Below are 13,005 nucleotides of genomic sequence, written 5' to 3'. Positions count from 1 at the left end.
TAAAGCTGCAAATTTTTGAATTTTTTGTATTCAATTGCAACCAAAGTTGTTATAGAGTCACTAGAAATGGAGAAAGCCTTTGACAAGATCCCCTGCTCCTTAATCTGGTAGCCAATGTAGAAGCTAGTGATAGATGAGTGCTTGGTGAGAGCCATACAAGCCATGTACAGGGACGCTGTCAGTAAGGTGAAAGTTGGCAATGAGAAGAGTAATGGATTTTGTGTACAGTTAGGTATTCATCAAGGATCAGTTCTTAGCTTCCTCTTCTTTATCATAGTCCTCCAGGCCATAACAGAAGAATTTAAGACTGATTGCCTTTGGGAGCTCCTCTATGCTGATGAGTTTGTTCTTATAGCTGAATCTCTACTAGAATTGTAAAAGAAATTTCAGGTGTGGAGACAAGGTCTGGAATAAAAGGGCCTCAGAATTAATTAAGCAAAGACCAAAGTCCTAGTAAGTAGGAAAGCAGACAAGTTATTAATCTCTTCAGGGAGACAGCTGTTCTTGATATGCAGAAAAGGTAGAGGTAGAAATTCCATAAATTGTACTCAGTGTAGCACACAAGAAATACTGCAGTATCATAGGAAGTTTAACAGAAAAACTAGTCTTTGTGTGTCACAGGTAAGCAGGTACAATAAAAACTAAGAATGTATGAAGTAGGTGGGCAGTTCTTTACAAGTGTAGATAGCTTCCATTACCTTGATGACCAAGTTAACAGTGGAGGAGAATGCTCTGAAAATGTAGTTGCTAGAATAAGAATGTGCTGGGCAATGTTGCAGGTAACAAAAGGCCTCTCTCTCAGAGTGAAAGGTAGAACGGATGATGCCTATGTATGGATAGTGACAGTGAAACATGGGCTATGACTGCAGAGGGTAATTGAAGGCTTGAAAGAAATGTGCAATGTCAGTGTGCATGTACAATAGAGTGTAAGAATTTTGAGAAAAAAATTGGGTATAAGTGGCATCAGATGCAGTGTGCAAGAGAGAAGACTGTGCTAGTACTGTCATGTGATGCATAAGGCTGAGGATAGCTGCATAAAGAAGTGCTGATCTGTAAACTTTTAAATGAGGTAAACTGAGGAAGATACGAGACAAAGTGGTGAGAAATGATCTTCAGATGTTGAGCCTCACACAGGAGATGACAAAGGACCGAGACTTCTGGTGATTTGTTGTGCTTGAGAAGATATGTCAAACTAAGTAAAATTGTGGCCGTCCATACATACAGGCATGTCCTTTATGGCCGTGCCTTCCTCTCACACTCACCAATGTAATCTGTCCTTTGTCAAAATTCCCCCACTACCCATCTTCCAAATACCTCCCCTTCATTCCAACAACCATAATCCCCATTTGCTGTAGTCACATCCACTCTATCTCAAATACCTAACTGCACACACTACATGCCCTCACATATCAATCACACTACCTCCCAACCATTCCAGTTTAAATTTCTCTCACCATTACCTCCTAAAGTCACCTCATCCTCATCTCTAAACATTTCCCCTCACACTTTTGTAGAACATCCACTTTCTATTCTCTTCGGACTACTACTACTCCCCACCAGATTCCGATGCAACTTCAACACCATCTATTTCTCTCTCTCTCTTTCTCTTGCTTTGAATGTCTCTATCTTTCTTTTAACTTTCTCTCTCTTCTTTTTTTCCTTCTGGAGTAGCCAAGTATCTCTTCCGTAGTATGACATTTATCTCTATTCCCCTATCATATTCTAATCTCTCACTTGGCACTAAGCTACTTCCCTCAGTTCCACTTCCTCTCCCAACTGAGAGGTCTTACAAGTTATTTGGCAACCCCACTGGTGCTGGTGCCACATGTGAAGGTGCATGGCTTAGTGGTTAGTGTATTTGGCTCATGATAATAAAACTGTTAGTTTGACTCCCAACAGTACATTGCATCCTTGAGCAAGATGCTTCAATATCATGTTGCTCCAATCACTGGGTTGACAAAAATTAATTGTACCTGTAATTCAAAGGGCCAGCCTTGCCACATTCATTGTCACACTGAATCTCTCTGTGGAGTGCTTAGTCACTTGTATGGTAATTTCATGAGCAGGCTGTTCCAATGACCCAATCAACTGGAACACTCATCACCATTACCAATGGAGTGCCAGTTGGTGCCATATAAAAAAAGTCATCAGTGCTGGTGTTGCATTAAAAGCACCCAGTACACTCTGTAAGGTGGCAGGCATTAGGAAGAGCAATCAGCCATAGAAACCATGGCAAATCAAACAATTGGGCCTGGTGCAGCTCTCTGGCTTGCCAGCTTTTATGAAACCATCCAACCCATGCCAACATCAAAGACAGACATCAAAATGATGATGAGGGCAATTTATATCCATGTAATAAGGATGTGTTCATTCTGATAATGCATTAGAAATGTTTCAGACATTACTATGCATTATGATGTTTGGATGATTCTTTTCTAATCATTCTTCTCTGTGATTGCACAGACATAACTGTAGTTATGTAATGTAGTGTTGAATAGTTCAGCATTTTACACAGTGACAGCACAGTAAAAACAATATGTCCGTCGGGTTACACTAATGATTTCAAACCCACACAATGATGTGGCAATCTTTTCTGGGGAAAGTGCATGCTGGAATTGTGTGCACATGTAACTGCTGGCTAAGGTCCCCTAATCAGCCTCATCTAAGCATTATAATTCTTGAATTTTAACATACGATTTCAGAACTATTGTTCATAAGAAAAGTTCTTATTGCAGAATCTGTCAAAAGCTATAAATCAGGAAAAAAATAAGGAGACTATGGTCAATATAGCATTTGCAGTTTGTTAAATTGGATAATAAATTAAATTCCTGCCATTTCATATAGTGATATAAATTGTTTGTAACTATCCCAGAATACTTTATAAATATGGTCTACACTAGGAGTGAGGAGCTCATCACCTGATTTTAAATTTGAAATTACTCAATGAGAAAATCTATAAAGATCCATATGAAAAAATTTAAATAGTAATGTTATATACATAGCATACCTATGAATTTGAAAGATTCATTAATTTTCTCAGTAAAAATGTACCTCAGAAATTCTTATACACCTTTCAATTTACTTTTCATACTGAACAGTTCCCCCAACTCTTTTTTAGGCCATTGGTCATTGATTAATGAAAACCACAGATGAACCATCATCTTCAAGCAATCTACATGCATGGAACTGTTTCTAACTTGGTGAGGCCAATGTTATCCTGTCTCAGACAGGTTCTGAATTTTTCTACTTAGTGCTGCTTTGTAGTAACTTGACATCATTTAACTTGCAATAACTGCATTAATTCCAAATATTCTGTTCTATGACAAAAAAAAAAAAAGAACATTGCTGCTGTCATTTCACATCTGTTATCTATACTGGCATGGTGAACTGTTTGACAGGAGCTGGTAAGTCTGGGAGCCACATCAAGCTTTATTGTCTGTTTTCGCATGGTTTTTACAACTGGATCTCCTTCCTAGTGCCAAGTGTCCAACTGAGAGATTATAAAATCCAAACATTTATAGGAATCCAAAATAACTTAAGAGAAACCAATTTGGCCAAAAAAGGTAATATTTCAGTATTTGTATGCATTCATTCACTGTTTCCCTATTTCAGCAAAAATGCCTTACTACATTTAAAAAACTCCACTTAAACTACATAGAAAATATTTAAATAAACACACTAAAAATAGTTAATCAACCTGAAAACTTCACTAAAACTGAGGGAGTAGTTTCCCAATATAAGTTTTGCCATCTTCACACCCTACTCCAACAAACCAAACTACATCTCTCCTCTTACTCACATTTCCCCTTTTAATGCACTATGCTTATCTCTTGCTCCCCAGTCCTGTCCACACTGCACTGCTCACAGTATCATTACTATCCTGTTGTCCCCTACCCACTCTATATGCCCAGGTTTTAACAGTCACTGCATACCCCACCCCCACACACCTTGCATTCACTCTCTATACATGTACCTTGGCAACTCCCACCCTTTTATATTCTGACCCCATGTCTTTAGAGCATACTCTTCCACTTTGCTACCACTTATCTCCTCCTGGCTCTTCTCTACCATCCCATTTATATTCTGATCCCCATTCCTTGTGAGCATGCTCTGGTGCTTTACCACCATCTCTCTCCTGCTCTCTTGCACTCTCTTTCTCTTTCTCCTGCTCTCTTGCACTCTCCCTCTTTCTCCTGCTCTCTGACAATCTCCCTCTTTCTTTTGCTCTCTTTCACTCCCTTTCTCTATTCCTTAGACTGGTTAACTATGTATCACTTCTACAGCAACACACCCATTACTGGCCTCAATCGCGATCACTCCTTCTCTCTCCTTCTGACTGGGTAATCATGTATCTCCTCTGCAGCAACACATCTATTTGTTTCTCTGTCATACACTAACCTTTCATCATCTGGCACAAGATCACCTCCAATGCCACATCGTCTCTCAAAGGATCTTTATCTTACAAGTTATTTGGTGACTCTGTTAGTGTTGGTGCCACATAAAAAGCATCCATTCCACACTGTATAGTGGTTGGCGTTTGGAAGAGCATCCAACTGTTAAAAAAAAACATGCCAAAACTGATCTCAGTTGTGCTGGTGTCACATAAGCATTCAGTCCATTCAAAATCATGTCAAAACAGAAAGCATAGCATGGTGCAGTCTTCCGCTTAGTGACCTCTAGTCAAAATGTCCAACCCATGCCAACATGGAAAGCAGATGTTAAATGATGATGATGATGGTGATAATGATGATTTCTGAAAGGAAAATTATTTGTACTTACAAATGTAATACTGAGCAAGAAACAAAGCTAAACTAGACACTCTGACATTAAAACCCAGAGCTGACTATAACACTTAAACTGAAAGTAGAACTTTAAGTACTTTATGAATATATTAATAAATTACAAACAATTCTGTATAACATAAAATAACATTCTAAATGATTAAAGAAGCATGTAACAACTTACTCTTATATCTCAAAATAAAAACAACAGTTTCTTTTCCTTCGGAGTTTTCCACTGTTAAGGTATAAGTATCTATAACATCATCTTTGGTGTCTTCTATCTTCAAACTAGTACAGCTTCCTTTGAAAGGAAACTCATCTTGTAAATAATCAGTTATTAAATATTTGTTTGAGTCAATTGATTCCTCATTTTTCTGCCATTTTACATCAGATTTTGGATGCGAATAAAAACACTGTTTCAAAATTACAGTTTCTCCATTGGAAACATTTCTCTTTTTTGGACAATTTGATCCTGAACTGAACATAGGTCTCACTGGTGGAAAAAATAAGAAAATAATAAAAGAGAAAATACACGTGTACTAGAAATTAAATATTTTCTGAAACTAACAATAAATATTCTAAATTATCAATTGAAGATTATTGTAAGTTTTTGGTATAAATATGATGAAATAATGCTTTCTACTATAGGCAAAAAAGCCTGGAATTTTGAGGAAGGGGCTAGTCAATTATATCAACCCCAGTGCTTAACAGGTACTTATTTTATCAATTCCAAAAGAATGAAAGGCAAAGCAGGCCTTGGCGGAATTTGAACTCAGACTATGATGCATATGGCAGTATAACCAAGCATTTAGAGTACTGATTGGTGCAGTATAGGAGAGGGTAATGTGAATTAGCAATGGCAAAAGGCCACAAGTAGTGGGGCATGGGAAGATAAAGGTTGCAAGCCAGCCACTGTAAGGAAGAAGAATGATCGAAAATGGGGAAGTAGGAGTTTTCTGTTGATTCTGATGGTAAATATCACTTGTCACTTTTTACCATCAAGAGACCTGAGCTTGTCATACGGTGCTAAGAAAAAAAGGTGGTAAAGCTGACAGTTCCCTAAGAAGGAAACATCGAAGATGCTCTCCTCAGGAAAGAAAATATGATAAGGTGTTTAAACTTTGGGAAAACAATGGAAGAGAGGTAATATACCTTCCTGTAGAGACAAGTGTCAGAGGATTTGTTGGAATCAGGGTTCACTTGATGCTCGGGAGTTTTGGACTAGGTGCAAATGACACAAAAGATGTTACAAGAAAATTGCCAGAAGTTGTCAAGAAAGCAACTTATTATATCTTCCTGAGGAGAGAGCATGAGTGACGAAGCAAGAATTAGCAATGAGGATGGTAGAAATAACTGATCCAGAGTTGCAACATCTGATCACCAAAGCTTGGGCTGTTGCATGCTTATGTTGTTGTTTACACCAGTAGGTGGCCCTGGACAGTTCTAGTGCCATGATGGAAAGGGCTGAAACACCCACAGAGCTGCTTTACTGCCCAAAAAGAAATCAATGTCTGCATATAAGTTTTTAGCTCCTTGATTGCAATTAAACAGACACTTGCTAATTAGACATCCAGCAACTTTGTCAAAAATTCTTTTCCATCACTTTTTAACAAACCCAGTACCATGAACATATGTTGTATTTGCTATCCACAGTGAATCCAGTTCAACCTTCTACACACAACAAAACATTCAATCAGTTCCTTTTTTTCAACTCTATTCATTATCTAAGATGTCACTATTATAGCTTCTAATTTAAAACTACAAGTCAAGTGAGCAACTTCAAGTGATGTATAGAAGTGGATAACTTGGTCTCCTGATTATTTTTATAGATGTGGCCAAAGACAAGACACTACTGTGTAAAATAAAGAGGAAGGTTTTTCAAAGGATTCAAATTGATATAATCTGTACAAGATATCAATTCAGAAATTTTGAGATTTGGGTAACTTAGAATGGGATTATCACTATGTGATATTGTCTCAGATATCACCTTGAGATTATTATTTCCAAGTGACTAATCCTTTACAAAGTTTGAAATTTGTGCTCAAAGATCACTTAATCAAAAATGAAGAAATATGCAATTATCTGCATCATCTCTAATAAAGACAATCTCTACAATTCTACTCAGAAACAGCCTATTGATTTCACAGCCAATATTTCTAAGATTATGATGATTCATCACCTCCTACTTTAACTTTGATCTCAAGACATCTGAAGAAATATAAAACTAGGTCTCCTAGAAACCATTACCTTTATGTTACAAAGTGGTTTTCATGAAGTTCTAAACAGGATACAAACATTTCTCTTCTTTCTAAAGCTAACAAATATAATATGATATAGAATTTAAATGAAAACTCTGTTACTAAAAGTTTTAGGAAGATCTTAGAAAAATAAATATTTTTTGCCAAAAAGGAAACTAACACCATATGTATCATCATCATCATCATCATCGTTTAGCGTCCGTTTTCCATGCTAGCATGGGTTGGACGGTTCTACTGGGGTCTGTGAAGCCAGAAGGCTTCATCAGGCCCAGTCAAATCTGGCAGTGTTTCTACGGCTGGATGCCCTTCCTAACGCCAACCACTCCGTGAGTGTAGTGGGTGCTTTTTACGTGCCACCTGCACAGGTGCCAGACAGAGCTGGCAAACGGCCACGAACGGATGGTGCTTTTTATGTGCCACCGGCACGAGGGCCAGGCAAGGCTGGCAATGGACACGAAACGGGGCGGTGCTGGTAACGGTCGCGAAACGGAAAGTTCTCTTACATGCCACCGGCACTGGTAACACATCTGCAATTTCCATTGATCGATTTCCATTGATCGATTTCGATTCTGATCCTCACTTGCCTCAACACGTCTTCACAAGTAGAGTTTTGTGTCCCAAGAAGGGAAGGTATGCATACGTAGGCTGGCTCCATCCCATGTAGAAGGCCACGGGTTATGGACTCACTTGTCCTGCGGGTCTTCTCACGCACAGCACACTTCCAGAGGTCTCGGTCTCTAGTCATTTCCTCAGTGAGACCTAAAGTTCGAAGGTCGTGCTTCACCACCTCGTCCCAGGTTTTCCTGGGTCTGCCTCTTCCACAGGTTCCCTCAACCGCTAGGGTGTGGCACTTTTTCACACAACTATCTTCATCCATTCTCGCCACATGACCATACCAGCGCAAACGTCTCTCTGCACACCACAACTGATGCTTCTTAGGTCCAGCTTTTCTCGCAAGGTACTTACACTCTGCCGAGTGTGAGTACCGGCATTACACATCCATCGGAGCATACTGGCTTCATTTCTAGCGAGCTTACGCATATCCTCAGCAGTCACGGCCCATGTTTCACTGCCATGTAGCATGGCTGTTCGTACACACGCATCATACAGTCTGCCTTTCACTCTGTGCGAGAGGCCTTTTGTCACCAGCAGAGGTAAGAGCTCTCTGAACTTTGCCCAAGCTATTCTTACTCTAGCAGTTACACTTTCAGCACACCCACCCCCGCTGCTGACTTGGTCACCTAGGTAACGGAAACTATCAACTATTTCTAGTTTTTCTCCCTGGAAAGTGACGGAAGTTGGTCTCAGAGCATTTTCAGTGTTTATTATTCCTGAGCATCTGCCACATACAAAAACCATCTTCCTAGTTAGCCTTCCTTTGACATTGCTGCATCTCTTATGTGTCCATAGCTTACACTTGGTGCATCTTATAGAGTTTCTACCTACACCTTTTCTACAGATCGAGCAGGGCCATCTACCTGAAGGTGTTTGTGATTTGTCTACCTTCCTACTGATTACGACTTTGGTTTTAGCTAGATGACTCTGAGGCCCTTCGATTCTAATCCTTGTTTCCACACCTGAAACTTCTCCTCCAGTTCTGATAGCGACTCAGCAATTAGAGCAAGGTCATCAGCATAGAGGAGCTCCCAAGGGCATCCTGTCTTGAATTCCTCCGTTATTGCCTGGATGGAGGACTATGATAAATAGGAGGGGGCTGAGTACTGAGCCTTGGTAGACTCCTACCTCTACCCGGAATTCTTCACTGTACTCATTTCCAACCCTCACCCTACTAGCGGCGTCCCTATACATGGCCCGCACAGCTCTCACTAACCATTCATCTATCCCTAGTTTCCTCATTGCCCACCAGATAAGGGATCGGGGGACCCTGTCGAAGGCTTTCTCCATGTCAACAAAAGCCAGGTACAGGGGCTAATCTTTGGCTAGGTATTTCTCCTGCAGCTGCCTTACCAGGAATATAGCATCAGTAGTACTTTTCCCTGGCACAAACCCAAACTCTGCATCTCATCTAAACTAACTCTCTCTCTAATTAGTTGGGCTATGACCCTCTCCGTAACCTTCATCACCTGGTCCAACAGCTTGATACCTCTGTAGTTATTTGTATCTAGGGCATCACCTTTACTTTTGTAGCAGTTGACTATTATACTGCTACACCAGTCATTGGGTATGACCCCGTTGTGTATCACCTGATTAACTATAGGGTGACTAGGCTATAGCCGACACTACCAGACATTTTGAGCATCTCTGCAGTGATTCCTGATGGGCCTGGGCTTTCCCTGTCTTCATGCTTCTAATTGCCTTAGCTACCACGGAACTATTAACTCGTATAGCTGGTCCCTCTGTTGGGTCAACATTCGGCAGACTCTCTTTATCCCATTCATTTTCTTCATTCAGCAACCTTTCATAGTGGCATCTCCAAACCTCTCTCTTTGCATCCTCATTTAGCGCAAGTGAACCATCTTCCATGCGAACACACTTCTCTCCTACCACATCACGATTCTCTCTCACACACTGTCTTGCAACACGAAACACCTCCAGTCTTTGGTCCTCACGGCGCAGAACATTGGCAAATTTTTTCTTATCTGCTTCCCCTCTGGCTAAATAAACCTGTCTCCTAGCTTCTCTTTTGGCAGTCTGATACAATTCCCTGCTACCCCCATTTTTCCAGACCTTCCAAGCCTGTCTCTTTTCTCTAATAGCCCTGTCTACAATATTGTTCCACCACCACATTATTCTAGGTCGAGAGGGGACTTTGCACCAGCCACAGATCTGGTCAGTGGCTCTCAGCAGGTTGTCCCTTAGAACGTCCAGCTGTCTTCTACCCCTAACAACAATATTTTATGCTCTTGGTCTATAATTTAATTCATATGCTTCCAATTAATGTGAAAAACACTTTCAGTTCTTTTCTGGAAATATTGATGACAATCACTTTATTAAAACAACTGAGTTGACAACTAAGTTTCTGCCGTTTTTTAAATTTTGGAATTTATTGCATTTTTAAATTTTGGAATCTATTTTTTGTTTCTAGTTAATCTTAGTTAATTTTTGTTTATTTTCAGATCATTAAAATGGAATGTCAAGTTAAGAGAAACGAGCATTTCCGATACCGCCTTCATTTTGCTTTTAATCAAGGTTCTAAGGCCGAAAAAGCTGCTCGTGACATTTGTGCTGTGTATGGAGAGGGTACCATAGCTGAAAAAGCCACTCGTGATAGGTATGTGGAGTTCAAAATGGAAATTTGACCTCGAGGACGCACCTTGTTCTGGTCGTCCAGTTGAGTTCAATGAAGAGCAATTAAACCAACTTTTGCACAAAATTTCTCATCAAATGACAAGGGAACTGGCAGAGAAAATGGAATGCTCCCACACTGCCATAGAAAAGCATCTTCACTCAATGGGAAAGGTTCAGAAGTATGGGGCATGGGTTTTCCATGTTCTAAGTGACAACAACAAAAATTAACAAGCCACAATCTCCACTGGTTTCCTTGCTCATCACCACTCAACTCAAAGACACAAGCAACGATTTCTTACTGAATTGTTACTGGTGATGAAAAATGGTGCCTGTACATCAATATGAACAGCGTAAGGAATGGCTTAGCCCCGGTAAATAAGGGACACTGCGTGTAAAAACAGATCTTCATCAGCGTAAAACGATGTTGTGCGTATGGTGGGACTGGGAAGGAATTATCCATTACGAATTGCTTGAACAGAACCAAACGGTCAATGTTGAACTCTATGTTCAACAGAGGGAACAACTCAACATGGCTATTCAAGAGAAAAGACCTAATCGGCTGCATAAAGCTCTTCTGCTGCATGACAACACACCCACCCTCATATCGCCAAAATGGCCAAGGAAGTCATTCAAACGCATGGCTGAGAAGTGCTGCTACACCCACCATACTCTCCTAATTTGGCACCAATGGATTTCCACCTCTTTCTATCTCTTTCAAGTGCTATGTGTGGATTTTCGTTCAATAATGATGCAGAATTGAGAGCTTGAATCAATTTTTTGAGCCGAAATCGGGTGATTTCTACCAACGAGGTATTGAAAATCTTGTTGAACATTGGGAAGAAGTAATAAATAACAAGGGTGAATGCATTATTGATTAATTAGTTGTTATTTTTCATTAAACCTGTTAAAAAATTTTAATTTAAAAAAACCGTAGGAACTTAGTTGCCAACCCAATACAATTCTTCAGTATTTATATCTCAAACAATTCCTGAAAATTATAATTAAAATTATCACTTTTATTGATACACATAAAAAGAAACAAAGTCCAACAATCTTCTAATGGGATAAAATTAATAAAATACCTGAACAATTTTACCATTCCAAAAATAAAAATTGAATTGTAAATACGAGGGGCGTTCAATAAGTAATGCCCCTGACCCACTTCCCATAGCAGTAGAGCAACGAAACTTGGCACAGTTATTAGTCTTTTTCTACATAGGAACCACCCAGAGTTATGCATTTCTCCCATTGTTTGATGCAGCTCTGGAGACCGTTATTGTAGTAGACTCCCCAGGGCTGGTCTCCAACCACGGACATGACTTCAGAAATCAAGGTGCATCATCTGGGAAACGCTTTCCTTTCAAAAATAACTTCATGGCTGGGAGAGGTGAAAATCAGAGGGTGCAAGGTCAGGAGAGTAGGGGGATTAGGGAGGAGTTCATAGCCGCATGCCTGTGCTTCTGATCTGGCGACACACGAGTTGTGGACCAGAGCGTTGTCCTGCAGAAGGAGGATACCTTTGCTGATCTTGCCCCGCCTCTTGATTTTGATAGCTTCTCTTAATTTCCTCAAAAGTGAGCATAATAGGCTCCTGTAATTGTGGTACCATTTTCCAGGAAATCTGGCATCACTACTCCGTCCTGGTCCCAGAAGGTTTGTGAGTATGACTTTGCTAGCGGAGGGCTGCACCCTTGCCTTCTTTGGAGGAGGTGAGTAACGGTGATTCCACGCATTGACTGGGCTTTGGTCTCTGGATCATAGTGATGAACCCAGTTTCATCCTGTGTAATCAGTCTTTGTGAAAAATTTTGACTCATCTTCTTGGCACATCTCCAAATTCATCCTCGAGCAATCACGCGTTCTTGCTTCTGGAAAGGCGTGAGCAACCTGGGAATCCATCTGGCAGACACCTTTTGCATATGCAAATGATCATGAATGATAGTTTTCACAGACCCGGTACTAATCTTGACCTCATGGGCTATTTGGGAAATAGTTATGCGTCGATCTTCCAAAATGGCAGCCTCAACTTGATGGACAAATGCCTCATCAATGGCAGAAGGGGGGAACAGATCTGGGAGCTGTTTCCACAGAGTTCCGACCATGTTTGAATTCACGATACCAGCGTTTTACAAGGTCATATGATGGGGCATCATCACCATAAGTTACTTTCATTTCATCAAAAGTCTCCCGTGGTGTGCGTCCTTTCAAATACAAAAACGTGATCACTGCTCGACACGCAACAGGCTCCATTTCACACTTGACTCAGTTCAAACACCTGTAAATAGGAAACCACAATTAGTTCAGAGCTGTAATTTGCCACTTAATCTATAGAGATATAAATAATTGCACATGCAAAATTTCAGCTAGATCAAACACTGCAAGTGGGTCAGGGCATTACTTTTGAACGTCCCTTGTATGTTTTAAAAATAACTGTGGCTTTGTAAAATACTTGCCTGGAATTTTGTAGTTTGATGACTTAATCACAAGAAAATCATCATTGCTTACATGACACTCCCATGTACCAGTATTACTGAAGGAAGGATTTATAGATAATACTTTTATATCATAAGTATTCTTAATGGTGTTTCCCCATTTTTGCTTCAGTTCATATTTATGATTTGCTGGATTTCCACCAGATGCAGTGCAACTAATTATTATTTTATTTGTCCCATTTGAAATATGAATGTTTACTTGAGGAGGATCTTAAAAAAATAAAAT

The 13,005-nt window shown here is 40.0% G+C and overlaps 1 protein-coding gene across 1 annotated transcript in view; it reads right to left on the bottom strand.

Annotated features, from left to right (window-relative positions):
- The window catches only part of LOC118763568, a 34,427-nt gene that overhangs the window by 16,864 nt on the left and 4,558 nt on the right, over positions 1–13,005 (bottom strand). The window contains exons 2-3 of the mRNA XM_036503147.1: positions 12,741–12,989; positions 4,966–5,274 (exon numbers count right to left, since the gene is read on the bottom strand). Of these exons, the coding sequence (XP_036359040.1) occupies positions 4,966–5,266 (301 nt within the window). The 5' untranslated portion in view covers positions 5,267–5,274; positions 12,741–12,989. The remainder of the gene's footprint in view (positions 1–4,965; positions 5,275–12,740; positions 12,990–13,005) is intronic.

The sequence above is a fragment of the Octopus sinensis genome, linkage group LG5 (genome assembly GCF_006345805.1).
Source record: "Octopus sinensis linkage group LG5, ASM634580v1, whole genome shotgun sequence".
Lineage (NCBI taxonomy): Eukaryota > Metazoa > Mollusca > Cephalopoda > Octopoda > Octopodidae > Octopus > Octopus sinensis.
Note: the sequence above shows the minus strand (reverse complement) of the source record. Positions and strands in the feature narration are given on the sequence as shown.